Consider the following 26,340-nt stretch of genomic DNA (forward strand, 5'->3'; position numbering starts at 1 on the left):
TTTATGGGAATCAAAAGCTCTTCTATACACTGAAAACGGTGCAGGCATACGTCATACAATCCCGCGAACCATATTTCAGTCAGCAAAATATTTCTTTGGTTTACATCATCCACAATAGAACAACACAACAATGGAATCATGGAAAAAGCTAACCGTTCCCTACAAAATGCTGCTTATGGACAATGTTTCCATTACAGTTTTCTTAGCTCACATGTTTCCAAGAATTGGGCAATACTTTTGAACTTAAATCTTTGTATGTGTGAGTGTATAAACCAGTGGCATAGCTACAAGGGGACAGGGGGGTGCGCATTGCACCAGACATGCAGCTGGGGTGAGAAAATTGCCCCGCCCCCTTCCCCCCTTCCCCCCCAGCCTGGCCCGTTTTCAGCCAGCAGAAAGCTGTTTTGTTAAACATCATTATTTTACGTTTGCCCCAGTTCTAACATTCTGGATAGCAGCTTGCATGGAGCTAGCTTACAAAACCAGATACAGTGTCTGTCTGTGCAAACCAGCTTCCCACATGCAAGCTTCCACCGACCTCGGTTCGCATGCTGTATTCCTAAACAAGCAGTGTTAGGCTGCTGATCTAAACTGGAATTTTTAGCTAAGCAGCGAAGGACCAAAGGCTTCTGGGCTTTTAAGTTAAAGGCCAATGGCAATCTGATTTTGTTATTGATTCTGTCATTACGATCCCATAGTAGAATAGATGGTGTTTGCAGAACTGGCCATCTGCCAACATGGATGGGAACTGCTCATTCAATGGTAAAGATTTAGGAAAACCAGGGGCAGTTTAGTGACATATGAAGGCCAGATGATTATGTAAAGTCTGACTTTGGCTATCAGAAAATCCCAGGCTGCCTTGTAGCAGAGGCGCTGCTGGGTCAAACTGTGCCCGGTGTGCATGCTACATTTCCCGCCCCCCATGCCCCCCCTGCGGTGCCCCCCCCCCGCAGTGCCCCCTTCCCCCCTTCCCACACTAATCTTAGTTCCTTTCCTTTTTCAAAACTTTTTCAGGCTGCAAAAGGCCTGTTCTCAGTAAAAACTGTCTGAGGAACTACAGTTCCCAGGAGACCTTGTGAGCCCCAAGAGGGGTTCATGTCGGGGGAAAGGGGGAGGGGCCTGGGGTGATTTTTGTGCCCTCCACGCGTGCACCCAGTGCATGGTGCACACACACGCGCCCGCCCCCTTGTAGCTCCGCGGCTGCCTTGTAGTGACAACAGCACCACAGCATAGAATACTGCTACAAAATTAGGAATGAAGAGTGCAGAGCTGAGAGCACTGCTCTATGCCTCCTTGTGAGAACTGAAAGCCCTCAGAGATATATTGAAGGGATAAATGGTGCTACTGATCCTGCAGTGGGCATGAGGCTCCTGTATTTGCACAGCGAAACCAACATTTACCTGGAGAAACACCTGCCCCATGCTAGACCTTGCTGTGCAAGTCTCTGGCACAGAGTCACTAGTGTCCATGATCCTGTGCCGTGTCAAAGGCATACCAGCATGCATGGACTGAGGCTGACTGGTCGGGACAGAAGTTGTTTGACACCTACCTGCATGCCAATGATGGCATAGATGAAAAAGAGCATTGCAATCAGAAGGCACACATATGGAAGGGCCTAGTAGAGGGGAAAAATAAGTATAAGTTACTGCTTTCTAGCTTCAGAATTCTAACTTGGTTACACTTATTGCACTGGGAATATGGTTAGTAAGAAGAAGAGCTTCCTCGCTTCTCACGTATTATTCCCACTAGATGAATGAAAGGGAGCGATTTAGGTCATTTCGTTGCCCCACTGCACCGCCATCACATCCTAACCTGGCTACAGAAATCCTGCAGAAATGGTTAGCCCATCTCAAAAGGATGAACCTGGTGTAAAATGGCACAAGTAAGGATCAGCGGCATAACGGAACAAAGGTCAGGATTCAACATTTTTGTTACTAGGTAAAGAGCAGATTATCCAAAAAGCAGATCAGTGGGGATGGATGTGTCTAACTGCTACCTGTTAAACCAGGGGTCTGCAACCTGTGGCTCTCCAAATGTTCATGGACTACAGGGGCTAACTGGCAGGGGCTGATGGGGATTGTAGTCCATGAACATCTGGAGAGCCACAGGTTGCAGACCCCTGTGCTAAAACTACAGCACTGGGACTTTCATCCCTCCTTTCTTCCCCAACTCATTTCAAATCCCCAAGACTCTCAGAACTCAGCTGGGAAAGCCCTTTCATATGTTACCTTAAAAGACTGGACAAAGGTCCAAAGCAGGATGCGGATGGTGTAGCCTTGTCGGAGCAGCTTAATGAGGCGGGCAGCTCGGAATAGCCTAAGGAAACTCAGGTTGATGAAGTTGTTCTGGGGAAATGAAGGGAGAGTGGCATGAGCGGGATCAGGCTCAGGATGGGGAGGCAGCAGACCCAGGGGATTGACAAGAAAACAAAGCCCAACCAACCCTGCTGCAATTAGTAAGATTAGTAAGGACGACAGAACAGCATGGAAGGGCAGCGGGGGGTGGGGGAATCACCCACGTGAAAATAAATAGCATGATTATAAGGCCACCCATTCCCTTGGAAAATAAAGGTGAAATAATCTGTTTGGGAAAATCAACCATTGATCGTTAATACAGGGTGTTTTTGCTAAAGTTACCAACAACCAAATGCACTGATATTTTTTGACACAAGCAGGTAGAACATTCTTGTGTGGCCTCACATCACACATGTTCTGTGCATACAAGATCTAGGGAAAAGCGAGACGTGCCAGTGAGGAAGAGGAGGGTTGGGAGAAGTTGGGAGAGGGGGTTATTGGAGATCTGCAATTGCATAGAACGGTTTGCATGGCAAATGCATCTGCCCTGTGCACCCAACATGGTGGCAACACCAGGGACCTGGAGGAATGTTCACTACCGAATAATTTGCAGCTAAATGAAGGTTTAGCACCTCTGGTGAAGTAGGAAAAACACACATTCCTGTTGGGTTCACCAAGATGCATTTGTATCTCTCCCCTTCAGAGGAGATGGCACATAAGCTTCTGGGACATAGGGAATACATTGCAATGTGACTATGCATTTCCGCTTTGAGCCCTGTTCAAGGGCTGGAAGCCCCATTTTTATTTATTTATTTTATTTATTCATTAAATTTGATAGACCGCCCACCTCTAACATTTCCAGGAGGTAAGCAACGGAGTTCCTGGACTATCCCACCTGACATGGGGCAGTAAACTGTTCTCTCTCTCTCTGTGTGTGTGTGTGTGTGTGTGTGTGTGTGTGTGTGTGTGTGTGTGTGTGTGTGTGTGTGTGTGTATGTGTGTGTGTGTATGTGTGTGTGTCATTGGTTTCGGGCCTTTTCTAAAGTCAACCCAACCAGCACAGAAAAGGGATTCTAACCAAGATGTAAAATTCCAGCCTGTTAGCCAGTGTAAAGTTTGTCCCTGGGCAACAGCCCTTGCTCAAGAGCTTTAGCCTTCAGAACCGATGGTTAAGGATTCATTCATGCATGATCCTTGCTGGGTTCCCAAGCTGAGCACATAGGAGCTAGACTTTGGTGACTCACTGCATGTTCATTCAATAAGAGCACTGGTAAACATGTGAGGTTAGGTAGTTCTAATAGAGCCACAGGTACTGCCATGTGACTTAAGTGATTATGCACTGAGAAGTGGAAATGATCCAGTCACTTGGGTATGATAAGGTATCTCTGCAAGATGTGTTACGGGACTAATTGCTGCAGCACCACCTGTCCCTAGACATGCTCTAGGGTACCAGATAAAAAAAGCCTCCAAGGGAACTGCATGAGACGGAGAGAGACAGAGACAAAGATAGAAGACTCAGACATCACACATGCCAAGAAACTGAACTGAGTGCCTGACATAAACTTGGTGTGAAGTGTGCCTTGTTCTATAATTACAAAACAAATATTGAAGAATTGCAATGTGATCACACAGTGGACACGAAAGGATATCAGATGCCGTGACCAAGGATTCCCACGTAACTCTTGGAGGCCCTCTTCCCAACAGCTACTATTTGCTGCATTCTCCCATCTCTTTGGAAGTTCCCTTTGTATATGTTCCCAGAAGCTATAAGCCCATCTCTCTCCAACCCTCTCCAAAATCTGAACATGTAACAGGGAATCCAGCAAACATGCATGATGGTGGGGTAGCAGAAGTCACTGCAAGACTGCATCCAAAGGAATGAAACCTGTTTCTTTTACTTCCAGGTTCAGTTCATGCAAGGCAAACAAAAAGAATGATATACATGCAAAAAAGAAAGATAAACAAGGAAGCTATGTCCACCTTCAGTGGGAAGGCTATACTAGTTTGCCTCCTGGAAGTGAATAGCATACCAGTGCTTTGTTCTCCCCCTGCTAATCACTTTATATATCACTTTCAATACTACCTTCACACATCTCTTTAGACTAGAAACTTGCAGCCATGGAATTGGCTGGTTGCTAAATTTCAGGGTTGGGGTTTTTTTTTTTTTTTGCTATTTTCAGGACACAATCCTCCAGAAAGAGTATTGACAAAAACTGGCTGAATCTATACTTCATAATTAACAACACTGCGTTTCCTTGGTCCATATACACTAGCTACGTCATACCACTTCCTTCAACTACTGTATTTTAAAAAACATCTTTCCTGCCACTACTTTATCCTCCCGGCATGTACATCCTTTCTTGATCTTAAGCACGACAAAGTTTTCTTTTTGCCATGTCCTCTTTTGCTTCAGCTCCCTAGGTTTAAGATTCTTGATTCTCTATCCACGATACCGCTAAGCTTTTCTCCAACTGACAATCTCTTCATCATCCTCAACCACTCCTGCCCACAGCTTTACTCCCACACAAATTAACACAGAATTTGGAGTGTAAACTGCTGACCAACAACTGAACCTTCCAAGCCATCACATCTACTCAGCCAACCAATATCACAAACTACACATGCAATGCACATGTATGGACATGTATGTCGATTTTTGTCAAATAGGTAAAAGATTCTTATGTTAAATTATTCTTTGCTGATGTCGACATTCATCTTCAAACACTAGTATCAAACAGGGATGTCTGTGCTAGAGACAAAACAGTGAAAGTACCCCTGAGAGTCAAAAACGGATCCCTTCTTCACGACTCAAAGGCATTAAGCCAACGTTCCTTCCCATTTCTCCTAAATGGGCATCAGGCAAATTTCTAACATAGAAGAAAATAAGAAATGGCATTTTACTTCTTATAAGGGATAGTTTTGTCCTAACATATCAAGGAAGGGAATGTGCACGTATGGCTGAAAAGGTGTGAGGCCTCACACTGTCAGATACCGTGTTTATGCAACTAGGTCAAGATCAAAGGAATGAATGATGTATTCTGAGTGATACAAGGAAAGAGGCTATGCACAGGCCATCTAAAACTTTGTGCTGTGGGCAGAGTATGAGCAATTGGTTTTAAAAGAGAACATGTGTACAAAACTAAGCAGGATGCACTTTGTTATGCAGAGATGTTGCATGTATTTATAGAGATAATTAGGAAAGAAATGCCCTTTCATCTACCCTATCTTGCATATATACATGTCTCTGTATGTAAAGTGCAATCAAGCCACTGCCAATTTACGGCGAGTCCGCAGGATTTCAGAGCAAGTGTTTAAGCCAGGGGTGGCCAACCTATGGCATCCCAGATGTTCATAGACTACAATTGGCCATGCTGGCAGGGGCTGATGGGAATTGTAGTCTATGAACATGGGGAGTGCCATAGGCTGGCCACTCCTGGTCTAAGCAGAGGAAGTTTGACTTTGCGTTCCTCCAATATACATACATCGCCATCAGCTAATATATAGAATGATAGGAAACATTGCTCCGGGGGTAGGGCGGTTTAGAAGTGGAATAAAATAAATAAATAAATACATATGAGGGCCAATTCAGATCTGTGTTTTTACTCTGTCACTTATCATTCAATGATCTGCAGCATTAACTAGATGGTACCCTCACCACGAATGTATAAAAATGTGCGAAGGGGTAGGGCACTGAAGGAAATGTTTCCTGTAAATCACCCTACTGACTGTGCAGCCCACATTAAACACAGTTCATGGGAAGTCTGCAGGTGTCAACAAGCCACCGTCTGGAATGCGATGTCTTTCAGAAAACCACATACACTGCTCCACTGAAAAGCTTTGTGTTTGGGGATTGTGTCATGTGATATTTGGTCAGTGAGGGTAGCAATATATATTCAAATTGTCCAGAGATGTTGGGGTCATAAAGTGAGAAGCATGCATGTGATCTCATCCAAAGTGGCCATCTGTAGAGCGACCACGCAACTAGGAAAAACCTGCCTCACTGGGAGTTTTCTTCCCTTTTGCCTGCCTCACGATGCCCATCTGTTTGGAGGTGAGAAGGGACAAGGATTTTGACAGTAGGAAAACAGCTGGTGGAAACTTGCTTACGATAGCAGAATATGGTTGGTTGGATGCAATGATCCATGGATGCAAAGATCACAGATCTTTTCCTCCCCACAGCAGAGTTTTCCAACCCCAGGTAAGTCAATTCCCAGAATCAAGGGACTTGTACAGACTAATGGCCAGGTACGTTGGGAAGATACATTAACAGAAGAGGGAGGTCAGGGTGATTTTACCCCCTTTCCTCCTCTTCGGTGCAGTGCCCCACACCATACAGGTCCTGTGACACTTGGAATCAGCTTTCTTGGTGCTAGAAGGGACAGCTGTGAGGAGAAGAGAATGATCTGAATCTGTTAACTACCATTATCAGAACAACCACTGGATCTGACACTGTTCCAGCCTAATCAGTGATTCACTTCCCCAGTTGAAGATTCAGCTACCTGCTCGCTTGAGTATTCACCTCCACAAACCAAAAAAGGGAAAAGGAGCAAGGTGACCAGTGACTGCCTATTGTCATGTACAGCCCCTAGAATCTAGGGCCTAGATGTTTTGTTATTAAAGTTTCATCAGGATAAGCTACAATAAATCTGCAAAACCACACCTTTAAAAATTACGAACTATTAAAATTTACATTAATGAAAAAGACAGGATCATTTTGTAATTAATTACCATTTAGTGAATATAAATTTTAATAGTTTGTAATTTTTCAAAATGTGGTTATATATCTATCAGTTATATTTATTGTAAAATTATGTTTTCACAGATTCCCTGATGAATCTTTTCTAGTGAAACGTCTAGGGGTCGCAAGTGACAATAAATCTGTCGCCAGTCATGTTGAGTCTTTGTTCCTTTTTTGGTTTGCTGATACCATGCTTGGTATAGTCCTATTTTTCTTCTCTTTTGGGTATCCAGCTCATCACCTTTTTGGAAGGCCTACCCTTTTATACATCTCAGACTGGAAAAATGGAACCATCTCTTTAGGGAATGTCACTACTAAGACTATAGAATTCCTCCACTGCTCCATATCATTAGATAGAGTATTTCCATGGAATTAACTGAATCGGAGTAAGATAAAATAAGTGACACAAAATGGGATAGGGGGTAGAAGCTGGAAGAGCAAGCTGGCCAATATGCTGCAGGCATCTTTGGCTCAAAAGGTCATGCAATGTGCCAAGAAGATGCTCTTCATGAACATAAAGCACTTAAGGCTTCAGAAAGTAACCAACCGGATCCTAGATGCAAATGTTGAGATGGAGAGGATCAGAGGAAGTCAGGGAAGGGTGGGCATTTTAATACCGCAAGTTGAATCCCAACCAGCAAACGGAGAAAAGCAGAAGGTAGTGATTTCATTTTTGGTGATGGGAGAGGGAGCAGGGCAGGGAAGTTCAGAAATATTCATTGGCATGGACACACAGACCGGTTCATGGATGGACAGATGGATTTTTCATAGTGCATTTTGATTGGATGACATTTTCAGAGGGTGTTGCGCCAATATAGAACAGTATAAAGAGACAGCATGGAAAGAAGATAAGACAAGAAACATAGTCATTATATATCACATATAGCCTTAGGGAAGGAGATACCAAACCCACCCTTCTCCCACACCCACCCCTTTCTTCTGCCTGCTCACAAGTGAGGGACTCCATTCTGACCTCAAATATTCACAGTCAAAATGCCTGCATATGTAGCTTTGCTTCCAGCATAAACAAAACTCACTACTGAGCTTTCATTTTCTGGGAAGTCAGATGAGAGAATCTGAGGCACATATTGGAATATGGACTTCCACAAGTCAATGCTGCAGCCAGCTTAGGGATGAAAATAATTTACCATTGCAGGTCTTCAAAATACTTCTGGAAAGACTGTTGAGAGTGAGCATAATGTGAACTTAGCCATACCATTTCCTACATAGCAGTACTGGCAGCAAATCCCATCATTCCTTCACCTCTCAACGGAGCAAGAACTCAGAACAATGCCATGCGTAAGGTAAAGGTAAAGTTTCCCCTTCAGTTGGGTCCGACCCTGGGGTACCACTGTAAGCAGTGAGGCAAGCCGTTTTTGTGGGGTAGTTTGCCATTGCTTTCCCCAGCTATTATTTACCCCTAGCTATGTGCTAGGTACTCATTAACTGACCAAGAAATGGATGGCTGGCTGAGTTGACCATGAGCCAGCTGCCAGGATATCGGACCCGCAGGGGGCTCGAACTCCTGACCGTGTGAGTGGCAGTGCAAGCACTTAACCACTACGCCACACGGCTCCTTTTATGTGTAAGGAGCTGGGGTATTCAAATGATGTGGGGCAGGCAACTTCCCAATTCTCATCAAGGATTCAAACTACAGGAAGATTGGAGGTATGATTTGGGAATTAAACTACTTGTACAGAACTCATTTTCCCTTTGAGCAAACAGAGTTTAAATCTTTGTTGGTGTTAAACATGTCAAGGATGCAAGGCTGACAGATTAAAATCAGAATTAATTAAGAGTTTTCCTCAGGGAGGGATTTCTTCTACTCTTTAGTATGGTACTGGCTTATTTAAAACAAGGGATGCTGCAAATTTCACCGTGAACATATTCAACTGTCAAACTTACCATATTCAAAGGTGGAAATAAGATGTCAGTTGATCAAGCAGCCTGTTCAGTTCATGCAGAGCAGGTGTGAGTACCTATTAAATTGGTTTACATGGGGCTTTCTCAAAACTGAGCATGTGCAAAGATGTCGATGATTCAAACCGATTGGTGGCTGTTATGGTCACCTAGGGCTATTTCGATGAAGAGTGAAGGTAGGATTTTTATCAAAGCACAGCATTTATTGCTAATTGATTTATATGATTTTGTGAGGGATCTAACTATTTAAACAACTGCATGCTAAACAAAGCAGTTATGTAGCAAGGATGGGGTGGTAGTAGACCTTAAATCAAGCTGTGTGAGAACGCACATGTATGAAAAGCCAATTGTGATGTCCTGTATGGTTAGTAAGGAGCAGAGTGAAACAACCTGCCAAACACCAAAAAACAGATTCACAAACTTTCAAACAATCATTAAAAAAAATCAGGTCTCTATTCTCAACCAGTGAACAGGATACAAGCTGAATGGGCAGGTGTTTGAGCGTTGCTCAACCAGAAAAAATACAGGCTACATCTACTTTCCTAGCCAAGCAAGAATCAGGATACAAAAATGAGAAACAAGAGCAAAACCAGAAGTATGGGAGTTTCCAGGTGGATTTATGATAAAACAGAGGAAATTTCTACCTGTTCTCACACATCACCAAGTTTTTAGGAAAAGATGAAATAGTCTCCTTTAGTGTTTTTTTTAATACATACAGTATATGTAAAGAAAGAATTTGAGATACCTGTTGCTCAAGTTTTGTGGAGTTGGCATAGCCTCTCTTTTGAGAAGGAATTATCCAAGCCAACATCATCAGCCTCTGCAATCCCTTCAAGAAGCATCCCAAGCATATACCTAAGATACTTCAGTTTTCTCTGGTCAATGGCTTTGTGGCTTCATTCACATGTGTGTAAATAATTTATTTTGTTTTACAGGAATGAATCTGAATGCCCTACCAAAGATGACCTAGAAGAACAGGTATTTAAACTTGTGTACAAATAATACACACCTGCTTCTAATAAAAAAACACACAAAGATTCTTGACTTCTCCTCTACAGGAAATATGGACTCAGCATCTTATGCAGCTATTCACGCCTACTTGCTCCTTAACTTGCTTTGTAAATTTTTGTAAAGATTTGTAAATTTTTGTAAAGATTTGTAAAGATTTTGTAAAGATTTGTAAATTTTTGTAAAGATTTGTAAAAAGAAAAAGCAAAGAAATCTATGCTCTCACAGTGCACACAAAGCAGCCTTTTGCAACCACAAGGAACTAGTTTGCCTTGTATGCATCTTTTCTGGGAAAGATCCTCCTCCTTCCTGATGGCTCTGTGTGCCACACTTTGTATATGGAAGATCAAGACGAACGGATATTAATGGAGGATCAGTAAGACGGTCATCATCAAAACCTTCTGGATGAAAATGACAGCAGGAACACTCTTTACCTGCAGGGACCTAGAAACAAGCCTTTTGCACTTGTGGAAGTCTTTCCAAACTGGATGCCTCAGTTTCCTTAGAAATAAATATGGATGTGATACTGGCTATTCATCTGTTCATGCTGGAAGAAAGCATTCTCACTGCTCATTGAACTTTGAAAGGGAGGCTCTGCTCTCCATTTCTAAAACTCTCAGAATATTCCAGGGGTCTGTTCCATTGTAATAATTCAAGACTTCCACTCAAATGCTATTTCCCCCGTCATCTCACTGTGACATGCTTAAGGGGGTTGGAAGAAGAGGATATGGGACGATTCTGATTTCTTGCTCTACTGTAGCCTGTCTTTAGTGATACAAGTGAAGGCCAAACCAGACAAGGTGTTGGGAGTTTTGTGTATGGAGCTCCCAGTTTTTCCCTCCTTTTAACAGCCACTGCGTAGGAAGCCTATTTGAATCTGGACTACACTGCTGGGTGAAGAAAGGTTTATACCCTCCCAACCTGGCCATCTTTCTGACCAGAAATAATTCCATGGAGATACCATTTACACTGTTGGCCAGACATACAATACAGGATCTGTATGATTTCCCAAATGGGACAAAAAGCAGCTCAATTGTTTTGAGCCAGGTTACACCGGGGCGGGGGGGGGGGGGGGGCTTAAATCCCCCTTCCCCCTTGCATCATATTCCTGATTTGAACTGGGATCTCTCACACCACCTATCAGGAAATAAACCTGGGTGCTGCATACAGGAATCTTCCAGCATCCTGTGTCCTTTGACCCTGAGGGGGAAAAACTAATTCAGATAATTTTCCTCAGGGAGGTAAGCAGCCCAGTCACAACCATGCAGTTTGCCAGTACTCTGAATGGCATGTCAGTCCTCATGCAGAGTCTCCCCATTTTGGCTTCAAGAGGACAAATTCTATTCATGACATATTCTTTCCTCTCTAATGAGGCTTATGCTTCTGAAAGCATCTCCTAGGAAGCGCCAGTGGATCTGGCCATGTAATTGACACACTTGGGCCACTCCACACAAAGGCCTTTGTTGCAATGTGTGGAGTGGCCCAAGTGTGTCAATTACATGGCTCAATTACCGGGCTACATAAAACATGTGTAGCATATGAGCTCTACCCTGTAATATATGTATCTTTTTTTCTTCCATATATACCATGTGGAAACTAAACTTAGTGTTGATATAGCAATTAAATATGGCAGTTGGCTAAAATTGGTCCCAGGTTTCTGACATGCGTGTCTGTGCTGTAGACACACCAAAAAAGGTTATGTGTACCCATCTTGTTACAGTATAGAAGCAAATGTCTCAGTGAGTTAAAACTGGAGGCACACTCCATTCTTGCATCCACATTTTCTCCAGAGAAACATGTTCACTATGTCCTGGTCATGCAGAACAGAGACTCATGCAAAAGACATTACACTGCCTATTCTCAGTGCAGAGGATTCTGCTGCAGTTCTCCACGGGGAATGACTGAACGACTGCATCACATCTGATGCAAAAATGTGGCAGAATTTATCTTCTCTCAGAAGAGGCTGATTGGAAGGAGGCAAGAACCATCCAGTGCATTATGTATAGTTGCAGTTGTAAGCCTCTTCCATGGTGGTTCTCTGGGCTCACAGGAGATTTTAATTATGTCATTTATTTATTTTATTTCTCCCAGTATACTACTGTAGTAGTTCTCTTGTAATACACTAGGAGGCCCCAGTGGCGATTACTGATATAGATACAATTTTTTAAAATGTGCATTCACTTCTGCTATAATGTGTGAAAAGGCCCTCAGCCAAACTGCTGTAAGGTTGTGTCAAATGCCATCAACACAAATGAATGCACCTTTAGAACCTTCTCGCTAGAAAGCCTCTGGGTTAATGCTGATCTAAATGTCTTACTAGAGTGAGTACAGAGAGCCACCGTGGTGCAGTGGTTAACAGTAGGTGCACTCTAATCTGGAGAACCAGGTTTGAGTCCCTGCTCTGCCACTTGAGCTGTGGAGGCTTATCTGGTGAACCAGATTAGCCTGTGCACTCCAACACATGCCAGCTGGGTGACCTTGGGCTAATCACAGTTCTTTGGAGCTCGCTCAGTCCCTACCTCACAGGGGTGTTTGTTGTAGGGGGGAAGGGAAAGGAGATTGTAAAGCCCCTTTGAGTCTCCTTACAGGAGAGAAAGGGGGGATATAAATCCAAACTCTTCTTCTCATGCCAACATTAACTACTAATTTCAGGAATTCTGAACTTATGCCAGCATAAGACTTTCACTGAGCGACAGGATTTAAATAAATACAAGCCTCTTACTGAAGAGAGGTCTTAACATTTTGAGGATCTATTTCTGGAAGAAAGCAAAACTATTCCTCTTCTCCTTCCTAAATAACAAAGGCCACATGGACCTCCTGGTATAGATACACTGTCCCGTCTCTACCCTAGTGAAAGACCCTGCTCAATGGGATGAACATGTCATGTTTCAGTTCTTATTCCCCACTCCCTGCAGAATGCCTCCCTCCCCCAAATGTCATCCCCACCATCATTTTGAACTTACCCCAAACTCTGTCACTAAGATGTCTGTGATGCTACCCAGAACTGTGACAAAATCAAAGATATTCCAGGCATCACGGAAATAATTCTATAAAGAAAGAACAAAACAAAGGACGAAAAGGAACAGCCACACAGCAGCAAACAGGTGACAACATTCAATCACAACAGAAGCAACAGCAACAGGAACAAAGAAGTCTCCACCCTGACTACCACCCTTAGCCACCCTCCCGGTTAAGTTTTAGTCCACTTCGATTCTTTTTATGGAGGTTGCAAAAGGAAATGTAGTGACTGAATAGAAAGTTTCTTCTCTAGATGACAATTATTTTCCGAAATGGTGACCTGGCTTCTGATTTACGAACACTGATGAAAAAACCTGAGCCCACGTTCAAAGGCTCGTGGGATCTTCCTCACTTGCCATAAGCAAGCTGCAGGCTGAGCAAAGGAGTGTCTGTTTGCAAGATGCTCTCTGTGATTGCCTGAAGCAATGGTATTTCCCAGCGAGACCACGGGCTGTGCCAGTCTCAAGCCAAGAGCCAGCAGCCAGGTTCTTTCCCTCTCCCCCGATTACTTGCAGGAATATCAATCAAAATAAATATAACGCAGATGAGTCCAAGAATGTGACTGCACCTGGGGATGAACTCTTCAGCTGGATTAAATGTTGAAGAGAAAGCCAGCTGCCACTGCAAACTCTGGCAATGGCAGAGCTGTTAATAAGTGCATTAATTCAGATTATACAACTCAACCAACAGCTTGGGCTATATCAAGAGAAAGGCTTTGGAAGGAACAAATTATGAAAGGACCCACTGTTAACAACTAGTGTTGGTGGAGAGCCCTTTTGACAAGGAACTGTGGCCATTCTAATTTTTAATAAATAAACAAAAACAATTTTTGTTAACCACCTTGAAGTTGGTTATAAACGTTATAAACATTCAACCAAGTAAACTTAGCTCCACAATCCTCGGCTTATTGCCAAGACACATTGCCACTGACACTGCTTAACAACATCCTTCCCCCCCCTGTGGGATTGGAACAGAGTGGGCAGGAAAGAGATGGCACTATTTAGGAGGCTAGATCTCACCCAAGCTGCTAGCTGCTTACTCCTGTACTGGAGGGAGCCTTGTATCTGTCTTCTTCTTGCTATTTTTTTTCTTCTTACCCAAGGGTACCAGCCTACAATATGGATTCGACACAAGTCTTGCCATTGCAGATAGTTTCATAATGCTTGCAACAATAACAGCCACATTCCAAAGCCTGGGTGCCTGGACCTGGTGCCATGGCTACTCTGCCCCACTGTTCCCAAGGGAGCTTTCCAGTGGCACGGGCAGGCAAAGAACACAAAAGAAACCTCCCCACTGCCAGAGAGGCTCCATTTGGCTTAATGCTCTGGCCACTGGCATAACAGAGGCAACAGCCAAGTGGAAGCCGATTAGTGTCGACTCCTCCCTGGCCACGCTTCCCCTGCTATGCCATCTAAAAATCGTCATCTCCAATCAAGCATCTGCCCAAACTGCTTTTTTCAAATCTGAATATTTCAGGAAGTCATGAGCAGTGAGAGATAAAAGTCTTTTAATCTGCATCGGTTGTGAGGAGTATGCAGCTTCCCATATTATTGGAAGCCAACAACAATAGAAATAGCAAGAGAATCATGGAATTGGGATGGGCCTGACATGCGATCTAGTTTGGCCTCTGCCCAGGGCATCCAAAGCTAGAGTTTATTACTGGAAAATAGTTGTCCAGTATGCTCTCTAGATAACTGGTTATCTGTTTTTAAAATTAGGAAGGTTTTCCCCATGTTCAACTGAAATCTACCTCTGTATAAAGACCATTAAATGGTGTGCTCACCTAACCATTATTCTTCTCCCTGTAAGCCTTCAGTATTGAAGAGTGCTAACCACCTTCTCATTCCTGTCTTCTCTTTTCCAGGCTAAACCAATGCGATTTTTTCCAGCCTTTCCTCACTGGACTTGTTTTACAGACCCCTGAATGTTCCCTCATCTACACCCATTTAAATTTGCCTATAGCCTTCTTAAAATGCAGGATTTAGAACAGCCCAGTATTCCAGAACAATTCTAACTAGTGCAGTTTATTTCTCATAAATAATGACTTCCCCTATATTGGATGTTATGCTTTTATTAAAGCAGCCTAAAATTACATTATCCCTTTTAAAGTGAAATCAAACTACTGATGCTTGTTCAACTTGTAATCTACAATTTCAAGATTTTTTTTACATGTGCTACTATCACACCAGTTAATCACTATCCTATACCTGAACATTTGATTATTTTTGCCTAAATGAAAACTTTACATATGTTTCTGCCAAGTCTCATTTTGTTAGCTTCAACACAACTTATGAAAGTGATTTTGAATTTTATTTCTGACTTCTAAGACTAGCTCTCCCAGTTCCCTGCCATCTGCAAATCTCTATTCTTCATACTCCTTAGCAGTTATTCCATGTCCTCTTAGTAGAAGTGTTGAAAGTGTCATGATTTCTGACACTGTCTCATGGTAGAGACATTCCCTACATTCCTTGCTCCCAAATGAGGTGCAGTGCTTGAGGGCCCTGTTGAGTCATGTGGTAGGGTAAAAGTTTTAGATAAATAAGTAAATGACAATGAAGGGGCAAGATATTTTACTTCTTCCCATTTGAAAAGGGAAGAGTTATGTTTCTCAAGTTCCACAGTGCAGACCTTTCTTTATTCTCAAGAACTCTAGGAAGAGTGATACTTACCAGCACTCCAAAGGCAATGATTTTCAGAACACATTCCAAAGAGAATAGGGCAGTAAAGACAATGTTGAACATCCTAAGTACTGTTTCATATAGAGCTGAGGCATTGTAGTACTAGGGGTGGGGTGGAGAAAGAGAGAGAGAGAAACAGAGAGACAAGGAAAGCTCTGTTAATCATGAAGGATGGACATGAGGTTACAACTCAAGATACTGGTAGGGCAGAAACATTGTTCCCCAGGGCCAAAGAACCATTTCAGGTTAGGTTGGTACAACAGAATTCAGATTAGTTCCTTCTTCTGGATCATGACTATCCCCACTGAGTCAAGAAGAGGCCAATATGATCTGGTTTTTAGGAGTCTGAAGGATCCTGAACAACTGTGGATGTGGACAATAGTCAGTATTGTTGTACACAGTTCCATATAGCTCAGCCAACTTTACAGTATCCAGAATGACCCCATGGTAAATGGCCAGGCAAGCCCCACAGGATGTGCACCCCATGGACTCCATGCAGATTCATTGCTGACTCACAATCCCTTCTCTCCGACTTACTTTCATCATTAAGACGATGGTGTTGAGGGCAATCATGGCCATAACGGTGTACTCAAAGGGTGGTGAAACTACGAACTGCCACATGCGATACTGAAAGCTCTGCTTGTTCTGGGGCATGTGCCGGGTAAGTGGCTTGGCGCTGATGGCAAAGTCAATGCAGGCTCGCTGTTAAGAAAGGACAACTTATCAGTGAAGGCGGCAGGGACTTTTAAGGAGAAAAAACAAGTGTGGGCTCTTTCCTACCTTGGAGTCTCTGACTCCAAACAAATCTCTTTAGAGGCTGCTTGTTGCACAACATTTTCTCTCGCCCTCTAGTACTTGTTTTCACTGACCAAACAAACACCCAACTCTTCTTAATTTAGAAGTAAAAACAATAAATCTGTCTTGTGGCACCTTAAAGACTACCACCTTTATTCTGGTATAAGGATCAGAAATACTTCAGTGTGCATAGTAGGGTTTGCATCTCTGCAAGCATACATTATCCACGGGGACATTGTTACCAGCAACTTTAATGCTGTTCAGAACAAACATTTCAGCAAAGCGAAACTTTTAATCTGATAAATCAGATATTCCTGCAGCAGATTCCTAACTGGTACAACATATTGCTATAAGACAATGGAAGTTTGCTTTAAATATTAATTTTGGCTCCAAGTTGTCCACACCGCAGTCTTAAGATGCCTGCATATGTAACATGAGAGGGAAAACACATGAGGTTACATCTCAGAAAATAGTGTTCTTTGGACTTCCTTTCAGAATTTGTTATACACAAGCCTTCTGAAGGAAGTTGGCATTAAGAATTTAGTATGTGTGCTTAAGTTTCCAAAAGTGGATGTGGGAAGACATTCTTAAGAAACAGACTCACTGAAATCAGATGACAATGATAATGATGATATTACTACTACTACTACTACTACTACTACTACTACTACTACTACTACTACTACTACTACTACTACTACTACTACTACTACTACTACTGATAATAATAATAATAAGAAGAAGAAGAACAAGAAGAAGAGGAAGAAAACAACATTGAGAACTGAACTGACAGTCGCAAATGAAAACAATGGAGCAGTCAAGATCAAGCAAAGAATTTTCCAAGGTGATTCACTATCGCTTTACTGTTTATGATCACTATCGCTTTACTGCTATGATCCCACTAACAGTGATTTTAAAGAAAACAAAGTTAGGATATCAAACAGCCAAAGACTCAGGAAAAAAATCTCCCATTTGCTGTACATGGATGATCTGAAGCTCTATGGGAAATCAGACACAGAAATCTGGTCATTAGTGAATACAGTCCAAATATTCAACACAGACATTTCAATGGAGTTTGGCCTGGAAAGTGTGCCACTGTGGCGGTAAAGAGGGGCAAGGTCACTGGTGGCCAACTAATCAAGTGCAACCAAAAGAAAGCCTCTAAGTACCTGGGCATTTTGCCGCTAGATAACATCAAGAACAGGCAAGTGAAGACTGTGGTCAGTGGAGAATACACCCAGAGGGTCAGGAAACTTTTGAAGTTCAAATTAAATGGCAGGAATAAAATAAAGGCCATCAACCCCTGGGCCATACCCATCATCTGGTACAACACCAGAATCATACACTGGACACAGGCTGATTAGATGCATTGGACAGAAAAACTCAGAAGCTTATGACAATGCACTATGCTTCACACACATGTACTGATACCAACAGACTGCCCTGGAGATCTGGTGATAGGGGGTTACTGGAAGTAAAACGAACATTGGAGGAGATGAAACATGCACTGGCCATTTATGTGAATGAAAATCAAGAACAGGCATTGACTGAAGAACAGAAATTTACTGAAAGCCCAGCGAACCTAATAGGAGTATAGAAGAAATGTGATTAAAACAAGGATTGAAAGCTGGGACCAAAAAAAGCATTGCATAGCTACTTTCTGGAGAAGATCAAGGACAATGTGGACAATGAAAAGATCTGGCTATGGTTAACAACTGGAACTCTGAAAAAGGAAACTGAATAACTGATTTTAACCACTCAAGAGAAGGCAATTATGACAAATATGATCAAAGCCAGAATTTAAAAAATCCTCAGATGATGCAAAGTCTAGCTTATGCAAGGAATCCCATGCAACTGTAGCCCATGTACTCATCTGCTGCAAAAAGATCGCCCAGATTGAGCACAAACAGATGATCTATTGGAATTTATAGAAGAATTACAACATCAGGATGGCTAAAAACTGGTAGGAACATCGTCCAGAGAAAGTCTTGGAAAACAAGAAGGCCAAGGTCTTGTTGGGCTTTTGAATCTAAAAGGACAAAGTGTTGGCGGATAACACACCGGACATTGCGGTGATCGAGGACAAGAAAGTGGCCATCATCGACAAGAAAGTGGCCATCATCAACATAGCAATACCTGGTGACAGCAGGGTCAATGAAAAAGAAATGAGAAAATCACTAAATATCATTATTTGAAGATCAGTTCAGTGACTACGGCATAAACCAGCTGAGGTCATCCCAGTAGTAATTGGCACCCTGGGCACCATTCCAAAAACACTAGCACTGTACTTGAAACACCTTCAAATCGACAAAATCAACATCCATCAGATTCAAAAGGCAGCCCTGCTGGGACTTGCAAAAATACTACGTCGATACATTACAACATCCTAGGCTTCTGCGTGGGCCTCGAATTGTGATGACAGGCTAACAATCAGCTAAAAAACTGGCAGCTGTGATATTAAATACAATTAAATAATATAGTTTGTGCTTATGAGGTTTCTAGGATTATTTGAGTACAACTGGTAAATTCTCGTCTCAGAGGGTAATTCCTATTCTCTCTCAAACAGATTCAGTGAGATTTGCTTTCCATGGAATTCTTAGCAGGAATAATCATCTGCCTTTACTTTGAGAACACACAACTGTTTTCACCAAGAGCAGATAGACAAGGTACACTGTGGCTTTTTCCACAGAAGAGATCTACGCAGAAGATTAACTCAATTTTACAGGTTGCAATAGCAGATAATACTGCCAAATTCAGGAGACACATCAAAATCAAAATATTACGGTGCAAGGAAATAACCAAGGGTTATGGATGATGGCTGAGCTTAAAAGCATGGTCTTCTCTGACATGCAGATAAACCTGATATTTCATTTTATTGATGAATATATGTTCCAGAAGCTTTCGATATATTGGGTACTGCTATTATTCATTTGTTTATTTATGCTGTCAAGTCACACCTAACTTCGGATGACCCCTGGTGGAGTTTTCAAGGCAAGAGACATTTGGAGGTGGTTTGCCATTGCCTGCCTCCCTGTCATAACACTGCTATTCCTTGGAAGTCTCCCATCTAAATACTTGCCAGAGTTGGCCCATTTAGCTTCTGAGATCCGATAAGAGGCAAGATCAGGGCACTTCTCAGTATGTATATTATATATATATACAGTTAATATTGTGCATTTTTATTATTCTAATATTTTTGTTCATTTTATGGAACGTCTTCTGATGACAGAATGCTTTGGCTTCTGAATATTACTTTCTACAGATTTGCCTTTGCAGTTATTTCTGGTTGGCTTTTTCCTCAAAAAAAATTAATTACCAAAACCCACATACTCAACCTATTAGAATGTTTGTGTGCGTGCATGTGTATAAAATATCTCACATTCCACCAGACAGATCTTCCCATTCTGGTCTGTACCACGACTCAGAAGGAAGAAAAAGAACTGAAAATTACCCACCAGTTCATCCTTTTTCCCCATTGCTTCTTCAGAAGCGACTCAACTTTTCTCCTATTTGTCTTTTAATCTCCAAACTATGCCCATTTCCCATTCCTGTCTTGTATTTTGCAACTTGGGAATAGGATTCGTCTCCTGAGTTAGTTGTTGGCCTCTACGTCTGGCTGGAGGAAAGCTTCAAGTCAGACATTAAATAGGCATGCCTACCCACTGCTTCTGTTCTTATATCTCCAACATACTTGGGTCCACCTCCGACTTCCTTTATCCTTTCTTCTCTCAACATGGATCTCATTCCCCGTTTCCCATGGCCTCAGTTCAGTGAAGATAACATGCAAAGTATTACAAAACCTCATCTCTCCCTGTCTGAAGCCATCAGAATATCCTTCTACTGAACCACAGTTTTGAACCTTTCATGCAGAAATGGAGGTGGATCTCTCTGGGTTTAAAATAATTCCTACTACTCTTTGTGAAAACAAAATTTTCACTTGACGCTGCCCCTGGCACTTTGCCCATCCCAACATGTGCCACACCTCATTCTTCTCCAGGCTGTACTCTTCCATCATCTTGTCCCCCTGCTCCTGGAAGGTGATGATGATTAAGGCCACAAAAATGTTGACAAAGAAAAATGGGAAGACCACAAAGTAGACCACATAGAAGATGGACATCTCCATGCGATAACCAGGGCTTGGGCCCTGATTCTCATATGTAGCATCCACTGAGTTCTTGAGGACTCTGCAGAAAGGACAAAACAAGGAGAGATGGAGATAGGAAACACAAGGAAAACAGAAAGAGCCACATGAATGGCCCGTCATGCTCACTATCCTACATATAACAAGACTGGCACCTGAGGTGTCTGAGATAGGTTTGAAATGCTCAAATGTGAGAAAACTGGTGACAGCACGCTCTACAAAGGTGTTTCTGGATACCTACTATCCAAGGGCTATTTGTAAACCAGATTCGGCTTGTCATCCAAATCTGGAAATATTATTCCTTCTAAGTTTTGAGATTCTTATCATTCAGAGACTAATTTCAGAGATTCTTATCATTCAAAGACTAAGTTTTGAGATTCTTATCATTCAGAGACTAGAGCCCTTTAGGGATGAGGTGCTCTATGAAATATAAATAAATACATACAAACAAACTAATCATCATCATCATCATCATCATCATCATCATCATCATCATCATCATCATCATCATCATCATCATCATCATCATCATCATCATCTTGATCTCTGAGTGACAAGAATGTCAGACAGCCTCAGCCCAAAATTCTTAATCACCAGCATAAGTGGCAGCTAGCAGTATGAAGTGCAAGTGGCAGAGAGACAGAGAGGGGAGGGGGAAGGGAAAGAGAGAGATGGGTATAAAGTAGCCCTACTTTTTCTTTTGCATGGGGGGCACAAGGAAAGGAACAATGCTCTTATGTACTCTGGATCATTTTCCTGCATGGTTCTCCATATGACCACTGTTCCACCTAAAACTGAGGCACAGTCTAACTATTCTGCTTCCCTGGTGGAAACAACCTCTGCTATTTGGCACTAGAGAAAAGTACATAAAAACCTAATAATATAGTTAAGTATCACAAAAGCAACTATTTCTATCATTCAGGTACAACTGTTATTTTGCCTATAAGGAACAAAACTCACCTTGCGGCCCCACAGAGTTACTAGAGCACTGGAAAGATTGGGATGGGCTTCCCAAAAGCTTTAACAAAGGTGCCACCTTTCCAGCCCTCCTAACTTAACAAATTTGCCCAGGTTCCGACACAGAGACTAAAAAGACCCAACACACTTGAATCATAAACTTCCAATCGAAGCATTCTATATCCTAATCTGAATTATGGATTGACCACTTTCAGGAATCTCTTGTCAGCATAGTAAGAACATTACCTATACTCCTCCCTCTTCGTGGGATGGTATTTTAATGTTGCATCCCTGACCAAAGTTGTTCAGGAATGCAATAAGTCCATCAAAACTGTCTGTGCTGGAGCAGACTAAGCATTAATCTAACCCTGTATTCCTTCTCAAACACCAGTCAGTCAGATGCCACAACTTACTAATAGAGCTCCATTACTTACTGTGGCCAGCCTTCTCCTGTAGATACTGTGAAAAGGGTAAGGAGCGCCCACAACACGTTGTCATAATGGAAATCATATTTCTTCCACTCTCGTTTCTCAGCTTTTACCTCATTGTTTTTTTCATAGACTAGGTACTCTCCCCTGAAGAAATGGAAATACACAACAAATATTTAGAAGTATGATTAAGCATTGATCTTTGGGGATTGTAGTGAAGCTTTGCACGGGACTTCTCTTCTAATAACTTAAGGCCCAATCTGTGTCCTTGAATGGATCATAAGTAATTTTTATTTGTTTTATAAGATTACATTTATGAATTTAATTCTATTGGAGCCAGCAATCATACTGCCTGGGGGGTGATCCCTGGTTTCCCAGCCAGGGGCGGAACAATATAATGTGCTCCCCGCCACCTAGGAATGAAGAGTGTTGTTTGGAAAAATCCTTCTATAATATCTGGAGTGGACAAAGAGCCAGTTACCACTCCACTAAAAGGTGCTGCAAGGGCAACCAAAATGGCACCTGAATTCTCATAGGATGAGGAGATCTTGTGAGAGCTCAAGGAATACTACAGGCCATACTTGCCACATGCTATTTAAAGAGAGCTAGGGAGACGATGAGGATGAAAGGATCCATCTCTTGTTCAGATTGATAAAAGAGCGAGAATAGAAAAGAAGAAATGGGTGGCTGTCTAATTCCCCCATATTTGATGACAAAAGGAACCACAGGGACACCAGGCTGTCCAGAGCATGGTACTAAAAACTGGTGCATATCTCATTGGACTTAAGTGGGGATGACCCGCCTAGCTCCAACATGAGAAATATAAGTAGGGTCAATTTGTAATTAGATTTATTCTGACTTGAACCAGATTAGGAACTGACTCAGTGATACTGCATGGGTGTTAGCAGGTAAATTATAGTCTTTTGATCCAGACAATCAGTTTCTAATTGATATAATCATACCTCAGGAGGATGCAATTATTATGACAGTAGTACAAAATAATGATAAAGAATGAACATGCTAAGAACAGGTGGGTACTACTGCCAGGGTAGCATATGGGTACAAGAGTTCTTTAAAAGGCACAAGGCAATTTTGTCCCAAATTTAAAATAACAGAAAATTTCCTGGTGTCCTGGGGAATAATACAATATACATGGAGATCTTGGTGTTTAACAATGCATGAACACATTTACTACAACATCCAGTTACCCCTGAAACATTAAGGAATACAGAAGTAAGTTTTAGATGAGTAGACATTGGTAGCAACAAAACATAAAATAAATCCAGTTGTTACCAGACCAACTCATGGTGAGCTGGGGGAACCCTGTTTTTAAGACAACAGTGTCTCCACCCATCCTGCCAACCCTTGGCATGCCTAGCAGTGCCGTGTCAAAATGGGCAGGAAAAATAAGATCTCTCCTCAGTTCCTGAACTCCATACAGCTAGCAGGAGATGTCAGGAAAAACTCCCCATTTTAGCAACTTCAAAAAAAGATGGCTTGAGCTGAAAGGTGTGTGGAGTTCCTCCCCAAGATGCCTTTTTTCCAGCCTCAGAACATCTTATTTGTGCTGGGCAGAATGGGCCATGTTTGCCAGTAAGGGGCCAATATCAGATCTGGAGAAGCACTTGAGATTGGGAAAACACTGTCAGGAGAAATTTTCCCCATGCCAGAGTCCCAATCAATTTTCCAAGGCTCCCATGACTATTTACCAAGAACAATTACGCTGGTTATCCAGTCATTTTTTTTTGCCTGGACAAGTTGTTAAATTTCTTAAGGGGTTTCTTTCCTAGTATAGCCATAATATAGCTGCAGAAATTGCTTGAACAGTTTGCTAGAAATATTTAGGTGAACAAAAAGAAATAACTGGTCAATGATTTTAATAAAAGAGACTAAGAAATGAAGTTCTATCTCCAAATACAGATTAACTGATATGGCTACTTGGAGTCCTTTTTGGTTTCGTATGTTGTCTAGTGCACAACTAGTGCAAAATAACGTTGAAGATGCATACATTTTTGAAGGAAAAAATTAACTGTGAGGAAACAAAAATTGGTACAAAAGCAAAGAATATTTGAACCGAGCCATCAAATTTGTGATAATCACAGAGCAATCTTTTGTACAGCCATACACATCTAACGACCAAACTACATGTGATGCTATCCTGGTCCCCACTATAAGGATATCACTGTCACTTTTAAGTGATTTTGAAATGCTGAGGGGAACTGATCCTGATTGGCCCTGCAGCGCAGCAGGCTAAGGAGTCTCTGAGGTGCTAACATAGCTGTGGGGGGGGGGGGGGGGGGGGGGAGAGCTCTGTGCTGTGGGCCTAATCTGTGTTATTATTATTATTATTTTATTAGATTTCTATACCGCCCCATCCCCGAAGGGCTCTGTTAGACTCTCAAAGCACTTTGAAAATCACTTTAAAATGGTGATAGCATTGTCTAGTTTGACCGTAAATCTGCTGAAGTCAATGGGCTGAGAATGGAGTAACTCTCTTTAAGACTGTCGTATCAGTCTCATTTCTGCTTTCAAATCAAACTTACAAAGGATACACTTAAAATATATCAGAAACTTTTCCAGAACAACGTTAAACATAATTCTGAGTGATACGTTTGAGTTATTTTAATTGCTTCATGAAATATTTGCATTCTATCTTAGAAACTGAAGGCTAGCAAAACAGAAAATATTAAGCCTCTGCTAGTCATTTCATCAGTAAAAGGGTTCCTTCAAACAGTGAGTCCACATGATTTAGAAAACAGAAATAAGATTTTAAAGGTTGTATTTTAGCGCAAGTGTTTTGGCACATAGGTTGGAAAATGAAAGAGGGTGTACTTATACCTGAAATAAATATAAAGTTCTGAAAAAACTACCAACATCTGCTAAACACAAAATAATTCAAAATGCCTGATCCATCTTACCTTCCAAATCTCACAAAATGTCACTCCTGCATTAAACTTGCATATATTTAAACTTAAGCCACTTCCACGTAAATAATCTGCTCTGAGTTCAATGCTTTTGGAAAGAAGGCTTTCCCGCCATAGCACCGTGGTATATTTGTGCACTTCTGGGGGTTTCCCAGTTTTTCTCAAACCTGACTTGCTTTGAAGTCTTGAGTAAGATTGCAGTAAAGTCTGGATGACTGTTGTACAGGTAGGAAAACTTAGGCCGTTTCCGCACGGGCAGAAAATGACGGCCTGGAGACGGTAAAAACGCCGTCTCCAGGCCGCCATTCGCACAGGGGGCGCAGCTGCAGCGCAGCCGCGCCGCCCTCGCGCCGCCTGGCCGGCCCGAAGCCGGCGTATTCCCAGAGCGCTGGGAAGCGCTCTTTTAGGGAATACGCCGCTGTGAAGCCGCTGCCGAGCGAACGGCAGCGGCTTCACGCTGCCTCCCCAACCCGGCACTTACCCTGTCCCTGGGCCTCCGGCGTGTCGCCGAGGCCTGGGGACACGCCCCCCTGGCCTGCGCCGCTGGAGCAGGCACGCAGGGCCAGGGGGCGTGTCCCCAGGCCTCGGCGACGCGCCGGAGGCCCAGGGACACGCTGGGTCGGCCGGGCGCCGGTGCTCCGCGGCGCTGGCGTCCCGCCTCTTCCCGGGACCGTCCATGCGGACGGTCCCAGCGTCTTCGGGTCGGCGCAAAATGCGCCGACCCAGCTGTTTCCGCCGCCATGCGGAAACGGCCTTAGATATTTCTAGCCCACACGACAGCCATTTTTCCTGACCCTATCTCTGCAGCAGCCTCTTCCTTCCCCTACCAATGGGGGATTTTTTTTACACTGGCACTAGGATATTGTTATATCAACACAGTGATAGGTGTGGCAATCTCTATGAATTCTCAGCTACCTGTAGCCCATTCCCTTGCAGCATATCTACACAAGGGAAGGAGCTCAAGGTTAATTGCAGGATGAACTCTTTATACTGAAGTTATACTGAAGCGAGTGAAAGGGAGAACAGTTTATTGTGGTGCTAATAGTATGCAACAATCAAAAGTAGAGTCTGGGTATGGGGAATGGTAGGAAGACAGGAATAACTCAGTATGAATATCCTGTGCCAGGCTCAATTAGGGTTGATTTCAAAGAGATACATTTCACAAGATGGGGACCCCAGACCCCACCTGTGCAGTTGATCACAACCATATGTGATGTGTGGCGTAGGAGCAGCAGTGGCGTAGGAGGTTAAGAGCTCGTGTATCTAATCTGGAGGAACTGGGTTTGATTCCCAGCTCTGCCGCCTGAGCTGTGGAGGCTTATCTGGAGAATTCAGATTAGCCTGTAAACTCTCACACACACCAGCTGGGTGACCTTGGGCTAGTCACAGCTTCTCAGAGCTCTCTCAGCCCCACCTACCTCACAGGGTGTTTGTTGTGA

General features: G+C 42.7%; 1 protein-coding gene across 18 annotated transcripts in view; it reads right to left on the minus strand.

The window, feature by feature from the left end:
• Positions 1–26,340, minus strand: part of CACNA1A (calcium voltage-gated channel subunit alpha1 A) — a 262,485-nt gene that overhangs the window by 63,611 nt on the left and 172,534 nt on the right. For all 18 annotated transcript variants that reach the window (XR_007243931.1, XR_007243930.1, XR_007243929.1 and 15 more), the window contains 7 exons: positions 21,984–22,124; positions 20,434–20,635; positions 16,194–16,358; positions 15,648–15,758; positions 12,924–13,007; positions 2,229–2,345; positions 1,550–1,615 (listed from right to left, as the gene is read on the minus strand). Coding sequence is in view for 15 of the 18 variants with exons in the window: in XM_048489718.1 (XP_048345675.1) it covers positions 1,550–1,615; positions 2,229–2,345; positions 12,924–13,007; positions 15,648–15,758; positions 16,194–16,358; positions 20,434–20,635; positions 21,984–22,124 (886 nt within the window). In the remaining 3 variants the exon portion in view is untranslated. The remainder of the gene's footprint in view (positions 1–1,549; positions 1,616–2,228; positions 2,346–12,923; positions 13,008–15,647; positions 15,759–16,193; positions 16,359–20,433; positions 20,636–21,983; positions 22,125–26,340) is intronic.

Source organism: Sphaerodactylus townsendi, linkage group LG03 (genome assembly GCF_021028975.2).
Source record: "Sphaerodactylus townsendi isolate TG3544 linkage group LG03, MPM_Stown_v2.3, whole genome shotgun sequence".
Lineage (NCBI taxonomy): Eukaryota > Metazoa > Chordata > Lepidosauria > Squamata > Sphaerodactylidae > Sphaerodactylus > Sphaerodactylus townsendi.